The sequence below is a fragment of the Amblyomma americanum genome, chromosome 10 (assembly GCF_052857255.1).
Source record: "Amblyomma americanum isolate KBUSLIRL-KWMA chromosome 10, ASM5285725v1, whole genome shotgun sequence".
NCBI classification, from domain to species: Eukaryota; Metazoa; Arthropoda; class Arachnida; order Ixodida; family Ixodidae; genus Amblyomma; species Amblyomma americanum.
In genome coordinates, this window is record NC_135506.1 from 90,333,226 (window position 1) to 90,358,040 (window position 24,815).

The following is a 24,815-nucleotide window of genomic DNA, read 5'->3' on the forward strand; positions in this document are numbered from 1 at the left end:
CGGGATACCGCGTGGAAAAATCGACGAGAGTGAGAATATATCTATCTATTCCCTTTCACCTATGTGGGCGACAGCAGACCGACAATGTCGACAGCGAAGCGATCAAATGGTGTGTCGATGAGAGGCATGCGTCCCTACGGAGCTTTCTCTACTGTGCCTTCCGGGCACGTCCTTTGACAGGAGTCGCACGACCTGACATACCTCTTAATCTCCTCCTGCACTCGCGGCCAGTAGAATGCTTCCAGAACTGGATCTGTAGTCTTCTTAATGCCCTGACGCCCCGCCAACAGGCTTTCGTGGGCAAGGCTTAACACCTGTGATCGACAATACTATAAAAGTACTACTTGTCGAACCTCTCTGCCAGATTTGAGATGATAGAGGCGGTACAGCAAACCCTTTTCAATGGAATACGAGTGCGAAGTGCCGTGCTTGCCATGGAACAACTTTCCTATTTAATTCAACACGCCTTCAACGACTCATCCTCTTTTTGCTCCGCTTCTAACATTTCCTTGGTGAACTTCATGGAACCAACGCTTAAAGCAGTACTTTTCCTCCTTCGTCCAAAAACTTCCTTACCAGCCAACACCACTTTTGGGCCCTCGCCCTCAGCATTTTTACTGGCGACCACGTCATTCACTATTTCAGGACATAATTTACCCACGCCCTTTGATTTCTTCCAATTAATACCTGGATTTGACGGCCCACGGGGCCTCTGGTATATTTCCAATTATGACATCGTACAATGGTGTCTCCATGCACTTTACGAGAGCCGTGTCAGTGAAACAAGGAGAAGCGATATAGACTTCCGCCTAGGAAACTTCCAGACTACTGCCATCAACAAGGAACACGTAGATCTCTAACCGGTAAGGGCCTAGTCAGGAACTAGGGCTCTCCGCACCACTGTATTGCTCCCCGTGTCCCGTAAAATACGTACGGGTAGGCCTCGGAGTTCTTCCTCTAGTACAGGCATGAGTTGGGCGTCTGCCTGCTTTGTTCCGGACAAGTCCGATCACCACCTTATCCTCAGCTGGTTCAAGGCTATCTGCTGTTGTGGACACAGTTTCTGGCGCAACACTCTCTGGCTGAACACAACAGGATTACTGCTTCTGGTTTTCGTGCTTTCTTGAGCAGCAACTTACATCATGCCCTGTCTTCCGGCAATAAGGAAAATAAAGTTGTTTTTGCTTAGAGCGACCGTCGGCAGCCTTATGCCCCGGTCGGTTACAGATGAAGCATCTTCCTAACTATCTACTCGATGGTACATCCTTCTCTCTCGGAATGCCCACCTCGAACGACTCTTTGAACAAAGGCAAGTTTCTTTGCCACTGGGCTTCTAGACATTTTTCTGCTGCCTCAACCATTTTGTCCAACGTCTTGCACTCTCTTTCTCGAAGAAAAATCGCCAGACAACTATGACAGTGCCTATGAAATGTTCGGTCACCACCAAGTCGCGTAAATCATTGTACGTTGTGGCCATTCCCGACCTCTCGACCCATTGATCGAAAAGACTGAGCAAGCGGGCAGCGTATTGCTTGCCTGTTTCTTTATCTAGAGGCTTACTTTCACGAAACGTTTCGCGATAACCCTCTCCTGTGAACCGAAAATGTTGGAGCAGGGCTAGTTTTGCCTTATCATGATCTATTGAATCTGCTGGAGACAATCGATCGAACATACGGAAACCCTCCCCAGTCAAAGTGCTGTAGCGCATTTTTCCTTCGGCCAGCTGTGCACTTCTGCGATACGCTCAAAACGTTTGAGGTATGCGTCTAAGTCATCACTGCGATCGTCGAAACGCGAGTTCAACTTGTGTAAGCTTACCGCTGCTAATGAGGGCCCCGGTGCGCGTTGTCGCGTACTCCCACCAGCTTCTGCGAGACTTAGTTGAAGCTGCAATCTACATCTTCAACCTCTGCTAGCGACTTGCCATGCTCGCGTTCGGCTTCCGCTAGCGCATTTTCATGCTCGCGTTGATCCTCGTGTTCGGCTGCACGGGCTGCACGCTCCTCTTCTTGCTCGGCAGCCACCCACGTTCGCAGCTCGGCGTCTCTCAACCGCATGCGTTCACCTAACTCGACCAAATCCCTTAGTGTTGCCATCGTTTCTTTTTACCGACCCACGAAAGGGGAAAAAACCGCTTAGTTCTGTCGCGCGGACGCCAATTGTCGCGAATTGGAAGCGCTTCCCCGACTTTCCGAATGGGAACGCTATCGCGTGCAGATTCGAACAAGAGAACAGAGATCAAACAAAACAAAACGAAGCTGTATTTATAACTTAAAGAAAAAGGCCCAATAAGAAACGGAACCTAAAACAAGAAAAACACACACTGAACACGCGTACAACACTACAGAGGAAAGGAAGAAGTTCACCTAGTACTGAGCGTCCCAGATGAAGCGGGGATGCCTTGTAGACAGGACGAACCCGGGTCGATGTAATGCGACACGTCGCTGGCGATGCGTCGAAAGAAACGGCGGAAGCAAGCCAGGTGGTAGTAGGAGCGGAAAGCAACACAGAGAGACGCCGGTGGTCTCCCGTCAAGAGCCTGAAGAACTTGGCAGCAGCAGGAGAATCGTACTCAGATCCCGTCGACGGCGGCCCGAAACGCTGGAGGCTTAAAGCGGGCTATCCAAGAGTGCCTTTCGGCAGCACAGACCTTCAGTCTATCGGCTGTTACTTCCACGCTCGCAAGGAACGCAGGAGGCTTGCGTCCGTGACCCAAGGGAGGTCACGGCAGCACGGACCCAACGTCCGACGGCTGCCGCCTCCACGCTTGAATGACACGACCTTCGCTGCGCTGTCTTCCTTCACATCTCGGTCTTCTGACTCGTCAGCTCTCCGCTCCTCGCTCTCGCCACGCTCATGTCGCCGTTGCCTCGCACACACCCTTCGCACGCGCAGCGCTCCGCTGTCCGACGCACCACGGTCGACGCACCGCGTTCAGAAATCCTCCGAAGATATTTTGTGCACCTCACAATCCGGCCTGAGTCCGGCCCAAGTGCGAGATTCACAGCTAGAGGCCGAGCTCGGCCCTGCTCCGCTACATTATCACCTTACTGAGCCCGGGCCTTTCCCGCTAAGTTCTAGGTTAGGCCCGGCCCGCGCCCGCAGCAGCTCAAGAGTAAATTGTTCACAGCGTTCAAGCAGTCACTTGCTGCGCAAGTAAAGAAGTGGCCAGCAAAGGCGCTGAAATTGAAATAACACAAAAATAAGAGAATATAAGGTCAGTTCAGCCGCTCTAATTTAAGAAAAGTCATATCTGTGAATATCATCGTACATCCGAGAGCCAAATGGTAAGGGCTCCATAAACGCGCAATAAAATTTCGATTAGGTCTAGGCTTTTAATCAGTTATTTTTTCCGGCCCGCGCTGCCTGAATATTATAGCTTCCTTACCACAGCGATGATACTTTTTTTATTGACCACGATTTTGCGGGTTGAATCATGGCCGCCCTGGTCGCGTTCCTATGGAAGCGAAAAATAATGAAAGCGCCCCTTTATTGTGTAGTGCATGTTGGAAGACTCTAAGCTCCCCACATTAATATTCTCTTCTCCAATGTTGTTTCTCGAAGCGTAGAAATGCACCTTTAGGAGGCGAATGCGGAGAGTACAGGACTATCTTGGAATAGGCCGCTGCCAGTGAAACTGTGGAATTAAGGCTCTTATACAGCGGTTTTCGTGAACCTTAAATGTCCAGACCTTAGCACTAACACAAAGGCCAGCAGATGCGGAACGCTTTCTAGCAGATGTGACGACGTGCGCTGCTGAAAGCTGAAAGAGCCAAGTCAGCCATGCTGTGCACTTTAGTAGGCGAACGCACTGTACAAATGAGCCATGAGTAAGGTGTTACAAAGCTGCAACAGCAAAGCCACTGCAGTGAGCAGCTGCTGTAGTTAGGGCATTTTACTTTTAAGCTCTTTTCTTGTACCATTAAGCGCGGCGAGGCGGGCGCGTTCGATATCACTTGAACATATCACTTGAACTACAAATGAGGTGTCTCTCATCTTGGGCCATTCAAAAAGTAATAACAGTCAGTTAATAATAATGATTTTAGCTACGCCTTTCTTTCACTTTCGAGATGTTTCGGGCAGTACTCGAAGACAATATGAGCATTGCTTCCAATTTTTCTCCCCTGATGAACATGCAACTATAGCCCAAAAAACGTCATAAATAAGTGAATATCTTCGAGTAATTCAACAAACAACGTGACACTATTTCATCCATGTCGCTTCTATAACACCCCAAGCATATTTCACCCCCCATAGGGAATCAAAAGCCGCACGCAACCCCTTTGTGTACGGGCCTGAGCCCTAGCCCGGCTCGAGCCCACGACTTTAGTCCCGGGCCCAGCCGGGGCCCGACGAAACAAGACATATTTTCCAACCCGGCCCGGCCCACTTACTGAGCCGGGCCCGGAATTTCGGGCCGCCCCGAGTGCTCGCAGTGATTTAACGCAGTCTACCCAAGAGACCGAAGCCCTAGCTCGTAAGAAGTCTAGCTTGGCTTTGATACACCGATTCTGAGGAGTGTGGGCGGCCTTAAAAAGTTTTCAAACACTGGCGATGCTTTGTTGGCGCTCCCACAGCATGGCCGAGGCTAAAACCCCTTAAGCTCTTTACTTTTGGCAAAGGCTGCAAGTGAGATTAAGTGCAAAACATTAGCGCTTTTTGTCGGCTTTGTTGCAGCACACCGGCATGTTCGACGAATCTGGAAACGGACCTGGAAGGGCACCAGACCCCAAATAAAACAGGTAAGTGCCGGGGCTTTGTGCTCCTTCTTATAATGCGAGCTGACCGCTCAAGATTATCGAATTGAATGGAGATCAGTGAGCAGCGTCGTTTTTTTCTCACAATTTTGTGATGCCAACATGAGGCTGGAAGCCTTTTGAAAGTGGCAAATCAAGTGTCCCCGATGCTGCTCAAGTCGTTCTGCTCATGAACAGAGTTTCAATTAATGCGCACAAAGCGCATGACATGTGTCCGTAGTTGCTTTTAGAGCAAAAGCCAAGACAAATTTGCCTACAGTGCGTATCCGTGCACTCGCAAAATTATTATCGCAATCCCAGATGACACGGGCGCACAAGCGTAAGAAAGACAGGCGCCATCTCATAATCGCTGGCACCGCCGAGGCCAGACGGCTTGTAACCGTGCACGTTGCGAGTACCGAAATCTGTCCGGTACTATACGGGGACCGGCCATGTATCCAGCCGTATCGTCCTCCACGATAATGATGACTGAGTGTTTTAATTTGCTACGGTGACAGCACGTGGAAGTGCAGTCATTACTTCCAGGTGTGTATTCATGTACACGCTGCTTCTCTCATTTACTCAGCACCCGACCCCATACTATGGGTGATGCGCATATTCCCGCGAAATGACAAGCGAGTTGGCTTTCCTCAGCAGTGTACTGCAGTCAGTGCTCGTGTTTTTTGAAGTCTCCACTCCTGTCGTTCAAAGGCCATGAGGGCCATAATCACCATGCAAAATGTGTCCCACCCCCACTGTATCGGAGCAACCAGTTCTTAGTACGACCGGTTGCACTTTCACAACGCCATATAGGTTCTGCATGTTACTTAGAAGAAGAAGAGGAGGTGCTTCACTTTAACCACGATCGAAAATTCAATGCAAGCAAAAACTTGCGTCAAATTTATTGAAGAAAAGAAACGCATTATTGAATAATTTAACCCTTCACACAAAGACGGCCATAGCGGCGCAGCTACCGATTCAAAACAATACTCAGTACTGAAGGAGTTAGTAACAAAGCCAATCACGAAAACCTCGTTTTACGGCGCCACTTTCACCAGTAGGTAACACTGGCGAACTCAGTGGCGACTGCTTCTCATGGTGATTTTTTTTTTCTGAACATGAGCGCCAACGCCCTGTTGGAGCCGCACCTAACCTCTGCCGGCTAATTCGGCCATTGCAACACTATCTAAACGAGGAACGCTACAAGACGCCATCAGACTCGCTTTTCCCACGCAGGTTCGAGCAGCGTCGCCTTTGATGCGACCCAAGAGGCGTGCAGCAGTAGCTATAGGTAGCACAGCGGGGTAGTCACACAGACGACTCGTAATTGCAAGCTATTTTTTTCACTAACTACATTCAACTCATGCAAATGGATTTATCAGGTGGTGATTTACAAGGATCCGGGCTTCAAGCTGCACTGCCTTCTTTGTTTAAAGTGCCGCTGAATGTAATAGTGCGCGCCGCCATTGTGAGGTCGTTAATTTCGATTGACAGTTATGCTTCGACGTCCTGAAGAGTATGCACGAATTCCATGTCGCGCATTGGACGCGCTACGTGCGTCAAAAGGCTCCCGTTGAAGTTAATATGGGTCCGACACGAACCATATTCGGGCAAAACCTTTCGCGGTAGCACCCAAAGTTAGTGGACGCCGCTTAGATTGGGCCATCTTTTTTTCTAATAATGTGAGAGTGATCATATAAAGTTATGGGTCAGTAATTTCATCTCAACCGCGGCCCAAACGCAATATAGGCTTTATTCAGGTAGAATATGACACCATAGTCTTAGTGCTCACCGTTCATTAAGCAATAACCAGCACACAAAACCTTGACAGTACATACTTTTAAAACAGGCGCAGCGATGCCGTTGAGGTGGATCATCAGCCTCGCGTGCAAGAGTACCGGGGTTCGATTGGAGTACCGTGCCATTTCCACAGGGTTTAAAGAAAAAAAACTCCGCGTGTCGATAGAGTTGCATAAAAAGGCCTAGGGTCCAGCCTGATCTTAGTGACCATAACCGACCACGCATTTCTTCACAAAGCTAGGATTTGGCCGGAGCAACGCAGAACTTGGCTGCAACCTTGTATATGGACATGCGAAATAAAATAACCTGCAAAATTTTTTCGCATTCTCTTACTGCGAGAGAGATAAACGTGAAAGTGTTAACCCACAGCCGTTAGTCCCCAGCGGCTGCAGCGACTCTGACCAAGGTGGCGGTCGGATTTATGACGAGCGAGAGTGGTAAGAATCTCTGGGTTAGTAAAGCCCGCCATTGGAAACTGAGCCTGGCAAGCTTTACTACCAGCACCTTATCCAGTGAGGCTAGTCTAGCAGTGCTGTTTGAGAAACTAGCTGGTATTAAAGCGGATGTCACAGGGCTTAGTGAGCTTAGGAGGACAGGTAAACAGTTTACAGTGTTGAAGTGCGGGCACGTACTGTGCTATTGCGGATTAGCGGACAGATGAGAGCTAGCTGAGGGATCCATCTTGAATCAGGATATCGCTGGTGGCAGCTATAGTATTTAGGCTTAATAACAGGTACACACCGTAAGTCGTACAGGCATACATCTAGCTGTGAGGGACAGATCGCAGAAAGCTTCGATGAGAGAGTGGAATAGGCAATGAGCAAAGTGAAAAATTAGTGTTTTTATGAGCGACTTCAACCGCAAGGTAGGAAAGAAGAAGCCTGAAGACCAGGCGGTAGGCGAATATAGCATTATAGCATATGCTTCATGGAAAAGCAGATTGGAGCCATTAGTGAATTTCCCTGAGTGAAAAAAAAAATTCTTTCTTTCATAAACGAGAAAACAGGAAATTGACGTTGAAACCAAGGCGGATTTATAGTGGTGGCGAAGGCTGGGCCGAAAAGTGGTTTAGCGCGACTGCAGCACAACCAGAGGATGGGGGGGGCAAAACACTCATATAAATAAATGATAAAACTACAAAATTGGAATGTAATCTGCCAATAGAAAAGAAAAAATATATTAGCATCTTGTTTTATGAAAGAGGTAAGTCATTTTATTAAAACCTGGCAAATTTTGTATTTTTTCAACACTCTTGACCTGCCCCCTATTCATGAGTGTACGGTGCATTACAGCGCGTCTTTGCAGGCCTTGTTTCGATACCCGGCTAACCCGGCCACAGTGGCGATTTCTTATCGCCAGCTGTCTGCGATGGCGCGCCTGGTAAAGCGTATAAATTTAGCTCGCCGGTCTCAAAATGCTCCTTTTGCGAAGTTTTCGTCGTCCTTGCACGTCGCTTCTTTGTCACCGTTCGGTAAGATTTGCACCCCGCTGCACCGCTGCGGCAGTTTTCTCGGTTTTGTCGTTTCCTTCGGCGTGCGGCCAGTGCGAAGTCTTTTTCCGTCTTTGCACGCTTCGCGCTCTTCTTTTGAAGCGCTTAGCGCTTCATTTCAAGATGAGCTGGCGGCATGTGAAGAAACGATGCTCCGTGGTACACCAAGGCGGTACACTGCGACAGCGTGGATAGTACCATTGGTGTCACGCTACACCGATTCCCGCTGGACTTTCACAGGTGTGTCGTCTGCTCTAGGTATGCGCGATAGCTTCGATATGGTTTCGCCGGGCTGTTCGCTCGTGTTTCATAGCTGTAACCCGTTCGTGCGTACTTGGCTTCATGTCTTTTTCAATGTATGGTATTTGCTCCTGCGTTGAGCACGTTTGAGGGTGCTAAAGCTGGCTTTAACATTGCCTTGCAGATGTAAACGCACCTGCTATATTCTTTCAGCTGAAGAAATTAAATGTGAAGAATAATCCCAGTGTGCTCTATGGTCTGTGTTGATGCGCCTACTTATGTCATGTTATGTTTGCTTCAATTGAAGCTGTCGTAGCATTGTTTTCTATACTTTTCAATTTCCTAACTGACAACGTTCGTGGCACTTCAGGGCTTTTTCCTTCTGCACTGTGACTATTGAGATGATTAGCCAACTTAAACAATACTGCTTGTGCTGCCTGTGACATGTATTTTTTGTTTGTGTGCCAAGGGTGTGCTTTGTGACTGTATTTGTTTGGTTGCTGCAATAAACAATGAATATGAAACTATGAAAACCATACTTGCCGTACACTCTATTGCGAACTGTGCACTTGAGCCAGTGCTTTGTGCATCATACCTTGCATCATACCTTGCTGTACTCAAAAGCTCACAAAAGTACTAGCACCAGTATTTGCACTACGAATCATGCATGCTTCGCCAGTGTCTGGAAGTGTTGCTGCCTTTCTATGCTGCCCCTCCTTTACCAGTCACTTTCATTGCGTTCCCAATTGCACATTAACAAGGCCATAACTAGCAGGAACTCGAGCACATTTGACTGGCAAAGGTTGGGGCGCGCTGAAAGGCAGCAACCTTCGAGAGATACGGGCTCGAAAACGCGGTTTCTACAGAAAGACCGCTTTATAATTCGCGCCAAAAGCACACGTATGCGTGACGTCATTCTACGTCACGTTTGCGTAGTTTGCCCCCCAAAATCCAGGGGGCGCTATGGAGCCTTCGCTACCAGTATACATCTACCTTGTTGAAACCCCCAAAGGTGAAACTAAGAATGAAATAGACTTCATACTATGCGCTTACCCTGGCCTAGTGCAGTATGCGGAGCTCCTCGGAAAGGTGCCCTGTAGCGACCACACGATGGTAAGACTGAAAGAAAAACGCAAATAGACTCGAAGAAAAACGCAAGAAACTAGTGAAGCGGAAGCTATTAGCGAGTTAGCAATTAGACAGAAAGTAGACGAGTTCAGAACAGCGTTGCAGAACAGATATTCACCTTTAACTGAAAATGACGACCTTAATGTTCGAGCAATTAACAATAATCTCACAACTATCGTTGCGTAATGCGCAGCAGAAGTACACGGTAGGTTGGTTCGGCAGGATACCGGCAAGCAATCTCAGGAGACGAAAGATATGATTAAAGAACGCCAATGCATGAAGGTGACTAACCCAACCGACAGAATGTAACTGCCAGAGCTAACAAATTTAATCTAAAAGCGCTAGGTAGCCGACATAGGGAGGAATATATGGAGATAATCTAGCATGTTCTAAACAAGAGAGGTAGCCTAAAAGCGATGAAGAGGAAACTTGGCATAAGCAAAACCCAGATGTATTGGTTAAGAGGCAATGACGGCAATGAAATTAGCAATATAGATAAGCTGGCCAAACTAGCCGAAGAATTCTACACACATCTATACAGTAGTCAATGTAATCAGGAAGTAAATCAGAGGGGCAATAGCAAGCACTGGAACATGCCACCAGTAAAGAAACAGGAAGTTAAAAAAACTTTGGAGCCCGCAGCGGTGGCTCAGTGGTTAAAGAGCTCGTTTCTTGAGCCGGAGTACCCGGGTTCGGTCCCGAGCGCTGCGGCCGCATTCCGATGCAGATGAAACATAAAAGGCGCCCGTTTGCTGTGCGATCTCAGTGAACATTAAAAATCCCCACATAGTCTAAATGTTACCGGAGGCCTCCACTACGGCATATCTTTCTTTTTTCTTTCACTCCCTCATTTATTACTTCCCTTACGGCGCTGTTCCTGTGTCCACCGAGATATCATCATCATCATCATCATCATCATCATCACCACCATCAGCCTCACTACACCCACTGCCGGGCAAAGGCCTCTCCCATGTCTCTCCAATTAACCCTGTCCATTGCCAGCTGCATCCACCCTTTGCCTGCCAACTTCTAAATCTCATCCACCCACCTAACCTTCTGCCGCCCCCTGCTACGCTTACTTTCTCTTGGAATCCACTCCGTTACCCTTAAGGACCAGCGGTTATCTTGCCTTCGCATTACGTTACCTGCCCAAGCCCATTTCTTCCCCTTGATTTCAACTAGGATGTCATTAACCTGGGTTTGTTCCCTCACCCACTCTGCCCGCTTCCGGTCTCTTAACGTTACACCTACCATTTTTCTTTCCATGGCTCGCTGCATTGTCTTTAACTTCAGCTGAACTCTTTTCGTTAGCCTCCACGGTTTTGCCCCTTAGGTGAGTACCGGTAAGATAGAGCTGTTGTACACTTTTCTCTTGAGGGGAATTGGTAAACTGCCACTCATGATCTGCGAGAACCTGCCATATGCGCTCCACCCCATTCTTATCCTTCTAGTTATCTATCTTTCACGATCCGGATCAGCTGTCACTACCTGCCCTAAGTAGACGTATTCCTTCACAACTTCCAGGCTCTCGCTGCTGTTCCCTTGCTAAACTGTTGAGCATTACCTTGAGTTTCTGAATGTTTCCGAGATATGTGAGAAAGTTATTGCGTCATTTCCTTTCCTCAAGGCCGATTTTCAATTGCGGTGGCTCAGTGGTTACGGCCCTCGGCTACTGTTCAGAAGTAACCGGGTTCGAACCCGACAGCGGCGGCCGCGCTTCGATGGGGACGAAACGCTAAGGCGCCCGTGTGCTGTGCGGTGTCAGTACACGTTAAAGATCCCCTGGTGGTCGAAACTATTCCGGAGCCTCCTACTACGATACCGACAGAATGGAACTGCCACAGCTATCACATTTAATCTATATGCGCAAGGTAGCCGACATAATGAAGAGTGTATGGAGATAGTCTAGCATGTTCTAAACAATAGAGGTATATGGAGGCACCTTTCTTCCTATCTTGTTTATCCGTTCTCTTACGGTGCGGTTGAGGTGTCCGCCGAGATATGAGAGATATACTGCGCCATTTCCTTTCCCCAGCAAGCAATTTTCAGTTTTCATTTTTTTCAATTGAATACCTTGGGAACAATAAAAAAGAGGACAGCCGCTAGTAAGGAGCAGGTCCCTAAGCTAAAATTAATATGTTTTGAGTATACTTCGGGATATGTATATCGTATTTTAAACATACTTCGTATTCATGAATGCACTAAACATATGCGGGAAATAGGTTCCTGAAATTTTATGCTTGGTATTCGAAATATGTTCTTAAAAGTTGGAAAAATTCGTCACTTAAAGCATGCTTCGAGCAGGTTTCAAATGCTTGAAAAAATATGAATGCGGTTTTAGCATTTTCTCAATGTGTTAAGTGTAGTTTCGTAAATATCAAATTAATTCTTTTGAAATTTACGTCACTTAAAGCATGTTGTAAAAGTATCAAAAGTGTACTTTCGTAAATACGAAATTAATTCGTTTGAAGTATTCGTCACTCAAAGCATGCCTCGAGCACGTTTCAAACACGTGAAAAAATATGAATGCGGTTTTAGCGTCTTCTCAATATATCAGAGGTGCACTTTCGTAAACATGAAATTGAATCGTCTGAAATATACGTCACTTAAAGTATGTTTCGAGCCTGTTTCAAACACGGGAAAAATATGTATGTGGTTTTAACATCGTGTCAGTGTATTAAAAGTGTAGTTTCTTAAATATGAAATTAATTCTTTCGAAGTGCACGTAACTTGAAGCAGGTTTCGAGCACGTTTCAAACACGTGAAAAATATGTATGTGCTTTTAGCATCTTCTCATTGTATTAAAGGTGTACTTCCGTAAATATTAGATTAATTCGTCTAAAGTATATAGCAATTTTAACAAATGGGCAGTCCTTTAATCATATTCGAAGCACACTTTTACCTACCGTAGAACAATCTAGTACTCGAAATCGCGTTTCGGGCAATGACCTTCGCATGTCGGCTATGTATTGAATGTGTACTTTCGCAAATACGACATTAATTCGTCCAAAGTATATTTCAATTCTAGCGAATGAGCGGTCCGCCTAAACGTATTTGCCGCACACTTGAAGCTGCCGTTGAACAGTCAGTGCTCGAATCGCATTTTGGGAAATGACATGTTGGCAATGCATTTAAAGTGTACTTTCGTAAATGCGAAATTAAGTTGTGCATAGTGCACTTCGATTCTAACAAATGGGTAGTCCGCGTCGGCATATATGCAACAGAATTCAAGCTGCCGTGGAACAACGTATTGCTCGAAATCACGTTTCCGGGAACCGTGAAATTTTTCCCTTTTCTTTGTCCATTTCGTTAATGTTAACTTCTAGCAGAAAGGCAGTCACCGCATATTTAACTTTCGTGTGGACAGCGTGATAGCATTATATCGGCAATGACGCCAAGCGCACCTCCGGGTAGCGAGAAGGACCCCGACTGGAATGGCCGATCGGCTCCCATTCATGCCCATGTATTTGTTGGTTCACATATTGACTCCTTACCGATGCTGCACGCAAGTTACGACTAACAGTTCGGTTCTAGGTAGATCGCAGATTCGAACGCGGCCACTCCGACGCTTGTGCGGCAATTTGGGGGCCCACAGTCTTTGCGCAAAAAGCGCCTCACTGGGCAAGATAATGTGGCTTTTATGGGGGGTATATATAAGCCAATCCAAGTCTCGCACTTTTGAGAGGCGTTCCTGTTTTCTGATGTCACTTTTCGTCGGCGTTTACCTGTGTGTGGCGAAGTCATTATCGTTCAGGCCCCGTCACGTGAACATTCATTGTCATAGATTTCTTGATAACGCGTTTTCTCTTATGCTTAAAGCCAGTTCACTCTTTTTTTGTGATGTTAGCAACATTGATCAGTATTATCTGGTGTATCCGTCTAGTGCACCTTCTTTAAGCCGAGCCGAAGTTAATAATTTTATTATATTAACTGTATATTAGTGTATTTTTATTGTAATGCATTTAATGTATATTTCTACTATATTTTAATCCATAATAAATATACCATGCGGACAGAAAGTGTATTTTTTATGTATTTCTAAGAATGTTCCAAATATTACTCAAAACATACTTAGAAAGTATTGCAATAAAGCATAAGGACAAAAAATGCAAAATAAATGCGAAATTAATAAATGTGTTCGAAATGCATTTTTTAGCACAGCCTTTTTTCGCTGATAGGCAACAGTAGATTTGTTAAAGGTCCCAGAGCAGATTGTGCGAAAAATCTATTCGTCCTGTACACTGAATGCCTTATGACTTCGAGCGTACCAGAAGCTTGGAAGACCGCTAACATCATCTTAATCCATAAAAAAAAAACAGAGGTCAAGGACTTCAAGAGCGACAAAGAGAAAGACGGAAAGGCAGGGAGATTAACCAGGTAGGGCATGGTATGCTGCCCTACACGTGGGAAGGGGAACGGAGGGAGAGATAGAAAGGGCGGAAGACAAAGGGAGATGATCACTTTTGCACATGTCCGTTGGCCGTTAATTGCAGGGCACACAGGACACACACTGATTGTTCACAACCTTGCACTCAGTCCTGAGTCCTTGAAGATCTTGAAAAGTGCCTTCAAAGCTGTCTTCTGCGATGAAGGCTTACTCCAAGGACCCAGAATATTTTCTTCAGTAAGGAGCCGAGGATCTAAACGGCGGAGTGTTGCAGTCAGGAGTGCACGCTCACAAAGAAGGCAGTTACAAAGAAGGTGTTCTATAGTTTCGTCGCACCCACCGATCTCACACGCAGGAGAGTCTGCCATTGCGATTAAGTGGGAGTAGGCATTTGTGAACGCCACTCCCAGCCACAGGCGACACAAATCGTAGCATCGCAGCGGGAGTGGCCGGAAGGAGGACTGAGTTGGAGTAAGGGGTCTAGGCGGTGCAGACGGCATGTGGAGTTGCTAGTAGCGGACCATGACGCTGAAAGCTCTCTTCGGCCAAGCATTCGCAGATGTCTTGCTGCGTCGGCTCTTGTCAACGGTATCTGGACATTGTTGGCACTGCCGTGAGCCGCTCGAGCTGCAGCGTCAGCTGCGTCGTTTCCGACAATGCCAGAGTGTACCGGTATCCACTGGAAGACGATGTCATGAACCTCTTCCTGCCCCTGGTGTTGGAGATGTCTTAATTCAGCTAGGAGTTGGTCGTGATCGCCATGGCTTAAAGCAGAATTACGACACTGTAAGGCTGCTTTTGAGTCACAGACTTCAAAAATTACACACTGATTAGCTTGTAATCTATCGCCTATAAAGTATTTACAAAGGTAGACGCTAATACAGTCTAGACAACCTTAGACTAAAATCAACTAAATGATCACGCTGGCTTTTGTAAAAGGTACACAGCGATACACAGTATTCACATTATCAATAAGGCTAAGAAAGTAAGAAAAATGCGCAGAGTAAACCAACCCCTACACATAGGCTTTATAGATCACAAGAAAGAATTTCAGTCAGCCGAATCTTCAGCAGTCACGCACGCATTGTGGACGGCGTGTAGAAGAGCGTTATATATAAAAAGTGAAAGATAACTATAGCGGGTGCAAAACTATCATAGTGCTCCGAAAAGTCAGCAATAAAATTTCAGTAAGAAATGGTGTAAAGCAGGGAGACATTGTCTCGCCGATGCTATTCGCCGCCTGTTAACGGGAGGTATTCACAAACCTGAATTGGGAACAGTTGGAGATAAGAGTTAATTGGGAACACCGGAATAATCGCGATTCGCTGATGACATTGCCTTGCCGAGTAACTCAGGAGATAAACTGCAAATCATGACCAATGAGGTAGACAGGCATAGCAGAACGGTGGGTCTAAAATTAACATTCAGAAGACAAGATTAATGTTCAACAGTCTCGGAAATGAACAGCAGTTTACAACTGGTAGCGAGGTGTTGGATATGGTGAGCGAACACATCTACTTAGGGCAGGTAGTATCCGCACACGCGGATCACGGGAGTAAAATAACTGGAAGAATAAAAATGAGGCGAAGCGTATTTGGCACGTTCTATCACATAATGACTGGCAGTTTAGCAACCAACATCACTGAAAAAAGTATATAACAGCTCTATCTTACCGATCCTCATTTATGAAGCAGAAACGTGGAGGCTAAAGAAATGTGTTCAGCTTAAGTTAAGGACAACGCAGTCAGCTATGGAAAGAAAAATGATAGGTGTAACGTAAGTATGCAGGAAAATGGCAGAGTGGGTCAGAGATCAAACACCGGTTAATCACATTCTAGTCGAAATGAAGAGCAGGAAATGGGCAGTTGCGGAACATGTAATGCGATGGCAACCTAACCGATGGTCCTTAAATGGTTCCTTAAATAATTTCGCAAAGTATATTCTATTCCAGCAGAACTGTAGAGGTGGTCTTTGTTAGTTTTAGAGTTAAGTTTAAAAGCTGTGCGTGGGTCGTATATTTATAAATACTTTTTAAAAAATATGGCTGCTCGCAGTAACTCGCAACTAATTAGGGCGGCGCACACCGTTCTGCGCGTCTCCTCCGATGACGTCAGTGCGCAGACGGGGCGAGCTTGAAGGCTGGGATTTATAGATTTTAGGGTGCACGCAAAGCTTTCAAATTTGACAGGAATACCCACAAATACCACGCCTACAGATTGGTTGCACTAGAAAATGCCCATCAAAATTATTTCAGGGTCCCTAATATGGTAACAAACTGGATTCCAGGATAGGGGAAGCGTAACAGTGAGGTGTGCGGATGAGGCTAAGAACTTTGCTCGGATAGGGTGGCGGCAGCTGAAACAGTACAAGGATTAATTCGAGATGTATTGGAAACTATTTTGTCCTATAGTGAGCGTAATCAGGGTTACGGACAAACAAACAACACAAGCGATAATAGAATGTGTACTGCAGAAGCCGTGTGTATACAATGTTAATCCCTGTCGCCTTCGCACAAGTACTTCTTTTAACTAGGAACCAACTTTCCCGTCGAATTTACTTAAAATTTTCCTCATATGCCTATATTCCTAGCTACATGAACGAGTCCTGCGTGTACAGGCTGGTAAGCTTCATAGAAACGAATTTTTTCTTTAATGTGATACGCAGCCCCATTTATACACCCTGCTTGTCGAATTGCACTGCTCTAACTATTGCGTTTTGGCGAGTCGTGAAACCTGAGATGACTTCATCACATGGCCACTATTTGCATAAAAGTGCTCAGACATTACAATGATATTTTTCGGTTCCGCCATTTCCTATAGTGTTCCAAAGTTCGACACAGGCAGTTAAAGGGACAGTGAGGAGAACTCTATCAATTTCTTTCTTAGCAAAATCGGATATTTCGGCAATTCATGGCTTTGTTACCGCTTGTCCGGGAGCGAAAGATGCATTTGTTTCAAAGAAATTAGGATTCGAAGTTGAAAAAAAATTTTCCCGCCCTCCGATTCAAACTCGGCGCACACCTATGACGTCACGGCGTCCTCTTATGACGTCACAGAACGCAGTGATGTGAAACGTGACGTAAACGCACACTCCATGATTTCTGGCGGCTAGCGGTGCGGTCTAGCAGCAGCCGAAATTAAAGCTACCGCCGCCGCACGTTGAAGGCATCTATCGGGGGACGCTTCGTTTACGTTTGCACCGGCAACTTGCCAGCGCTACAGTGGATCCCGTTCCCGAACCTTCCAACGAAGTTCACGCAAAAACTCAGGCCTGCATTTCAGCTTCCTCAGCCCCACAGAGCGTGCGATGCTTTTCAGGGAGCACAGTTAGGTTAGGCGCCGGCGGGTCGTTTCCCCGTTCCTCAGTGAGCAGCCGTTGCTAATTAAATATATTAACCACAGTTCGGGGAGTCGCGAGGGGCAAGGACAAGGTCGGCACGTCGCGCCCATCGGAGGCCGGCCGAGGCTTTGGGGCCAACGGTTTGTGATTCCTTGAAAGGCGCTGTTGCACGGTGGAGCAGGCGGCGTCGAGGAGGTTTCTGACGGTTGCAAGGGCAGGTTATTTGTTTGTTTTAGCCGCAAAAAACAGGTGGGTGCTCAAGGGCGCTGGCGTTTAAAGTTGGCGGCTTGAAAGTAAAACCGATGCACGACGCTTCAACGGTTTCCGCGCGTTTCCGGAGGTACGGGGTCCACTGGATCGGGTTCTCTCGCCCACTTACACGCACCTTCAGATGTGTACTGTGAATGAATTACATTACCCGAGAGCTTGAAGAGAACAGCTCCGCCCAACTGCCGAAGCTATTGAATGGAGCCGCAAACAAACGAGTTTGAGGAGCGCAGAGTCGCGGTCTCTGCGGGTTCCGAATCTCTTTTAAAGCGAAACTTTCCGCGAACTTGCGATTTCGCTGTGGCGGCGCTCCGAGGAAGCACAATAGGTATCAACGGACGCCTCGTCACGGAGCCGAACCAGTCTGGCCGGACCGGCGGCGGCTGGCGCACTCGGCGCGAAATAGAGATGTGCTCTAAGTCTCCACAAGTGTGGTCAGAGTGCGCCGAAGCCGCCGAACGCGTCGGCGGTCAAACGCAGTTGGGGGAATAGAAAGTGTCGCTTTGGCCGGCGTGGCGTCGCTGTGCAGCGCGGGAGCGCGCGTTACGCCGCAGTATAAGCGCACCGTAACCGAGCCTGCGCCTAACCGCTAACCAACGTATTCGGTGGCGGCATCTATGGGAGCCACTGAAGCCCCCCGCACGCTCACTGAATAAAAAGAAAAGATACCTGTGCCGAGGCTCGGAATCGAACAAGGACCTCTGGCGTTTGAGGCGGAAATGCTACCACACCGCCACGACGGCTCAAGCTTTAACCATGAATAAAGGCAAATCTAGTGAATGCACTCTTCCGGTGCAGAAATCTCCTCGCTTTCGCTACATATATCCTGGCCTAACAGAGCTAGGCCATCAATTTTTTTCTTAACTGTCTTGTATCTTGTCTCCCGTCCCTAATAAACGATTTCCGTTAAGTAGCTTGAAGCTGACTGGCACAGCCGGGAATGTTCCGCCGGGCGAGCGTGCGAATACACAAGTGTTCTTTATAGTGTGAACTGCCTTGTACGATCAACGACCATCGTGCCAATATAGTTTTTCATCGACCGCGGCGATAATCTGACCAGCCTTAACAGGCTCCTTCAAAGGTTAACTAGCACTTGAAGCGGCACTTGGAGTTCCTCTGCTGTTCGGCGCTTGTAAATCGAGGCGCGTCAAAAACAAAACCAGGGGCACACAAAGCTCATAGACGCGAAGCGCCATAACAAATCGAAACTCTCCTGGCCGCCTGTGGCACCGCCAAGCATCGGATTTCTTTGCTCCCAACATTCTGGTTGTCTTTTGTCAGCCTTCCTTGTGTGATAAAAGTGCACTGTCGGTTTTAAAACAAAACTTACTTCAATATTGAACCGCGCAACCTTTCTTTGTCAGCCTCAGAGAATTGCGACCCTATGTAGGAAGAAAAATTCCTCCAAGGTGGCGTCTCTTGTCCTATGACGCCATCAGGCTTGTACTTGCGAGTTTGGCATGTGGCGCTGATACCTCTATTTTGGTTCTTGCAATTTTCTACCTTACCAGACCTTTGTTTTCAGTAAGAATGGCGTTTTTGTGATCAGGATCTGGTGTTCTAACGATACAAGCCAACTTCAATTTCTCCTCAGAGTCCCTTTAGGACTGCTTACATATGTGAATGCGAAAGCACTGCAAACACTGTCGTGCTTCTTCAGAGTTCTATTTTTCGCGGACGACCACGTTTCACATTTTGTGGCGCCGATGTCGAAGCTATACACAGTGACGGTTCACTGTCCATTGCGCGAGCACACTCACAACCAGCCGCAATGAAATACAGCGCCAATATAGGAGACCACCGACACACGCACACGCGCATATGACTCCACCCGCAACGCTCCACTACAAACGGTTCCGCCATAATTTTGATACGAATGGTGTGGGGTAATCTAAGGCCACATGGACGTCACCCAGTAGCGGTTATATAAGAGTATAACGACATGTACGGAATTGTCTAAAGTGGTGGTGCTCGGATTTCCACCTTTTATCTCAATAGGACCAGTAATGCTTTCACCTTAAAGCGACGCTGCCGGAATCTGGATTGGTTGGTGTTTCCCCGCCATGACTATAGTACTGATATCTCTAGAGTGCCAAATGTTGGGCATAACGGAAAGAGCTAGTGGGCACTAATAATATTTTTTTCTTACCCTCAGGTTACGATTCAGATACAATGACCTCAAGGGGCTCACATTTTGGTGGAATAAACAAATACTACTGATTCCATGGACCACAATTGGTTCCCTTTAAAATAAACAATGTTTCCAAGCAGTCTTGGTTGTTATCTCTGTGTATTGCGCATTAAAATATAATTCCACGTATTCCACGCCCACTTTCACATCAGTCTGAGAGGCGTTGCGGAAGTTTAGCAGTTCAGTTAATATCTTCCTCTGGTGTTTGAGATTGTCTTTCTATGTGTATCTTCGCTGTTTGTTACAACTCTGTATGGTGAAATAACGCGGAATCACACAAGACATTTCAATTCCTTACACTCTCGTACTCTTCGTGTAAGGCTCTGCACGTACAGATTCTGAAACAGGATTGGTCACTCATCAACAACCATCACGGGAACGGCACAGTGTAATTACAGCTCAAATGAATCAAAATAACGATTACACCAAACGTGACCGCGCAGCGCCGGCAGCTCTCCGTGTCACGTGCGCTTGATCAGAATGTATAGCTGCCTCATTGAGTAATGTACAAAATAATAAAAATTCAAAAGAATTTAATATGTAGGGGTTAGCATCTTAGTGGAGTGGCTGTGTACGCCTGCCAAACATTTAGCATGTTACGAATGAAGAGATCACAAGCGGGCGTAGTCGCCGTAGAGATATAACGAAAGACGGCATGCCTCAAAAACTTGATTTCGAGGATTTATGCAGGTTTCACCCCTTCATGCAGCCATCGTTAACGATTAGTTAAAAACGGTAGCAGTCGTCACCAACGCCTTTTCCAATCCCAATCCAATGCAAAATTCATGTGCCCTTTTAGAGTTCCAATTTGAGTCCGCGCGTGGGCATAGCCCATTGTCCATGACAGAGGGTTTTACGACGCCACACCAAAAGTAAGCGTATGTACTTCTACGAAAAATTATGTTCTCCTTTAGGCATTCCTGAAGGCAAGGAAATATGAACGGGACCAGTACACGGTGAGGTAGGAAAACGAGAACCGCAAATTTTTTGGCGCGTGGGAGACTTACCTGCAGCAGAGTGCGTTGAAATACACAACAATAGGAAAGGCCCATCCACAGCACTAGAGCCAGCGTGGGCCCTGGACGGCTATGAGGCTAACAAAAACATTCGAGTGGAGGCAAGTTTTCGCACTTCTCATCGCCGAAATGTTGTCGCCGTGCCAAGGAAGAACCAGCGATAAATTAGAACAACACGTTGCCTCAGCTAATGTGCTATGTTGACATATGCGTGAAAATTGACTGATCAGCATGAAAGCTAGACTTTAAAAGCAGAGGGGTAAAATACTTGACAATCGGAACGCTACCTTTGGTCAACGCGCTATGCGGGCGCGTAATTCTGTTTTAAACCTAAACGAGGGATCTCAAGAAGGAAGGCCGCTTAAATTTGCCAAATGTTTCCACTTACAAAATTCAAAACCTTTCGGAGAAAAACTGCTCCAAACAGCGTTCTGGTGTGACCATTGAGAGGTACTATAATTTGGGCCGACCACGCCAATTAAATGTTCATATAGGCTGTGAATTTATCAATGATGTATTTGAGTCAGATGTATTACAGATGACTAGAAGCAAAATATCTTCTGTTGATATAAAATAAAAAGCGCAAAACTTCTTCACCCATCCTAAACTCGACAATACCTGCTAAAGAGTTATTCTACTAAATACCTACTTTCCGACGCAATGCGCCTGCAGTTTTGTGAACGATCAGCATTAGTTGTTTTGCTCCCTGCACTGGGGCAGCGATCTCATGATGACTTAGGGCCTACATCGTTTTGCACAAAGCTACAGTAAACAGCATCTTGCACAGCGGATTCACTCCGGCTTACGTTTCGTGGGTTAATGCGTTCCGCGCAATCTCAACGAGAAAGGAAAACGGGCTGGTGAGTGACGGCCGCAACAAGAACTTAGTTTATGTCGTGCATTCCTTTTTATTTCGCACATTTGCCATAAAGGAGTAAAGGAAATCATTCAAGGTATTCTCGTGCAGGAAGCGGAGAACACTGCGTATTTGGGCTTCTATTTTTCGTTTGTTTCGCGCCCCGGACAGAACGTTCCGGCGCGGCCATTTTCCCAGTGGCGGAAATAAATCTTCCGGCGCCGCAGCCTGTTCCCAAAAGCTCGGATACAACGTCAGATGAGCAGTGCCTTGAGGGCAGTCGATTGGTGTGGCCACGGTCCTAGGATTTTATCCCCTGTTAAAGATAGAGCTACGAGACGGTTCCACGCGTGTCCCACGCGTATTAGCAACATTCTTTCCATCACTTTGTCGAATCAGCTGGCAAGTCCAAGTGGACGGCATGACTACAAGTCGAATGATGATTTCCCAGTTTTTAGAAGTGCAACCAGACGACTGGTATCCCATTCGTTAGCCACGAACCATTAGCAACCATTCTTTAGCATAACTTCTTATAAGCGGAAAATTGGCCCGTCGGGCCTCTTGGCCCCGGTTGATAAGTGCGGAGTATGTCCCATCATTGGGCCCTGGCAATGACCACCTTCTGCAACAAGCAAGTGCCGCGTCAAGTTCCTGCATGGAGGATATGAGATTCAGCCGTGAATACCTAAGGGTAGAACTTCGCTGATGTTAAGCGTTGCGGATGGATTCGGTAGGCCTCTTATCCTTGCGCAGAAATCTTCGGCTACCTCCGCCTCGGTGCGTCTTTGGCGGAGCGCGAGTTTCTTGAATGGCGGACGCTGTTCAGCGGACGTGCGCAGGTCACGAACGACATTCCGAACGCGTGAAAAAGGCTACCGTGGATCAAACGGTTCTCAAAATGACCACCAGCATTTTGCCTGTAGGGCTTGAATTTTTCGCTGAATCTTCTGCATGCGCCTTGCATCCGAGTGGACGAGGCGCAACTTTCTGCGTCAGTAGGAGAGCAGTCGGTGTAATTCGACATCAAACTCTGTCGTTTGCCACAGGGTTAAAGAAGCAGCTTGCATTGCCCATGGCCTCCTTAATTTTTCCTTCGTGACCTGTGGTGAAGCCTCCTCTGAAACATCCTCCATAAGTTATTTAAAAGCTGTCCAATCCTTGTGCCGCATATGTGTGGCAGAGGGGGTGTCGGATATCCGGTAGTGATCAGGTAGGTTAGGAAAGTATCTGTGCCATGGGTTTCTACATCTTAAAACCACCGGACGCTGCGGTTAAGGCTTGGTTTGGTGCACGAGCGTTTAACGTACCAAAGCAACTCAGGCTATCAGGGACGCCGCAGTAAAAGGGCTCCGGAAATTTCAACCACCTGGGGTTCGTTAACGTGCCCTGACATCGCACGGTACAGGGCCTCTAGAATTTCGCCTCCATCGAAATTCTGCAGGCGCGGCCGGGATCGAACCCGCGTCTCTCGGGTCAGCAGCCGAGCACCAAAACTACATAGCTACCGCGGCGGCGTGCTGCTGGTAAGGCATTTCGAAGCGAAAGTCAAGTGCAGACAGCTGCTGTAAGTCATCCCTCAAATATAAGTCGGAGTTCCGTGATTTAGATACTGAAGACCACGGTCAGAGGCGTAGGACACAATCTTTCTTCCCCTAATGTTCATCCTCATTCGTCTCCACATGGTGCGGTGAGCATTGAAGTCGTCCGTAACTATCTATGGAGCGTATGTGACTGCATCAAATCACTCAAACTTTCGGCATCGAAGCTTCTTGATGGCGCCATGTACGCAGCCACAAGCATAAACGTGAGGGCGCGGCTCGTCACTGTCAAGCAAACGCCTTTGACGGGGGAACCTAATGTAGCACATACGTAAGTTCAGGTCGGATGTAGACTATGACATTCCTGCAGCCATGGGTCCGTTGCGCGTAGGCGATGCAAACAGCTCGCAAACGCACATTCGCCAGATTTGTGTTACCTTCGGTTCACAAATGACAAGGATGGGGAAGTGATTTACATGGACATATTGCCGAGGATCTGAAATCCGGCACTGAAGTCCGCGGGCATTCCACTGAAAATACAGGTTTGCTTGACTTTCTTTTGAAAAGTTACTTCCGGAAAAGCCGTGATGCCTTCCATTCTAGAGCTGCAGGACCTGGAGTTAGCGCGTCCAGTATTTGTAGAACATTCGGTGCCACTGCCGTGCACAAGCCAGAAAGCACAGTGCGCGTGGCATTCATTTGAACTTGAGCATAGCACACAGTTGTACATTTTGGGCAAGTTCCAGATCTTTCCTTTCTCCAGGAAAGGCAGCACGTGCAGAACATTGGGATCGCGGCGCTATTCCTGGCTCAGTGGACGTGCAAAGTATCGGTAGCGATGGCTAGGTAGCGTTTCAAGCAGCACATCCCGATTTACGCCTGTCGGGCTTCCTTGATTCAGTGCGGCAGGTGGAGAGCAGTGCTCGACGCCTCCTTGCGCCCACTGCGATGCAAGCTACATAGGTGAAATGAAATATCTCAAAGAAAGAATTCGGCAGCATAAAAGCGACGTCCGAAACTTCGCAAGAGAGCGCAATCCTGCAGCCGAACATTCCGAAGACTCACACCACAGAATCAACTTCGACGAAACCAGCATCCTCAGAACCGAAATGAATTGCCACAAAAAGCTCCTTCTCGAATCCTGGCACATCCAAACTACCCGAACAATATCAACCGCACAAAAGGAAACCTGCCCCCAGTATATGCCCAGGGACTTCGCTCTGCAACTCAACGAAAAAAAGTCGCCATTGACCGCCTCCCCACAGTGCGACAACGTGACTCACAGCCTTAACCCGCCCTTCCTCCCCCTCCCCCAGGCCTTTCGCATCACAGCTTTCGTTCCATTGACCCCCTCCTTCCCTCCATACTTAAAAGACGCTAGCTACTGCCCTCAGTCACATCTGATGAAGGAGCCGAGCCGGCTTCGAAACGTTGCGCTTGAAATTAAAGTTTTTTGGTTGGAGGTGTGCAGTTAAAGATAAGAATTCAAACCCAACCTTATAGTCAAATCTGTCGGAATGTTTAGATTTCAGGCTACTAATATCATTTCCAGCAAAAAGGTCAACTTCCTTGGATAGCAAGCCTTCTTAAAATATCACTGCGGGCGATACATATTTTAATATGATCTACTGCAAAACTTTCTTGGTTCCTACCCATTGGCCCTGTTCTGGCTGCTATGCAGCTTCGGCGTGCTCTTGGCATAAAGCCAGGCCATGCAGTATTCGTGGCCATTATGTTCCCTCGGCGGAAAACACCTTTCGCCATGGCGCTCTTTGGTGCCAGGTGCTCTTGCACCATGAAAATCCGTAATTATCATCACGTTCTGTCG

The 24,815-nt window shown here is 47.2% G+C and overlaps 1 protein-coding gene across 3 annotated transcripts in view; it reads left to right on the forward strand.

Annotated features, from left to right (window-relative positions):
• Window positions 1-19,656, forward strand: part of LOC144107023 (uncharacterized) — a 204,923-nt gene extending 185,267 nt beyond the window's left edge. For all 3 annotated transcript variants that reach the window (XM_077640005.1, XM_077640007.1, XM_077640006.1), the window contains exons 9-10: window positions 4,678-4,742; window positions 19,542-19,656. In XM_077640005.1, coding sequence (XP_077496131.1) covers window positions 4,678-4,737 — 60 coding nt within the window. In that variant the 3' untranslated portion in view covers window positions 4,738-4,742; window positions 19,542-19,656. The remainder of the gene's footprint in view (window positions 1-4,677; window positions 4,743-19,541) is intronic.
• The last annotated feature ends 5,159 nt before the right edge of the window (window positions 19,657-24,815 follow it).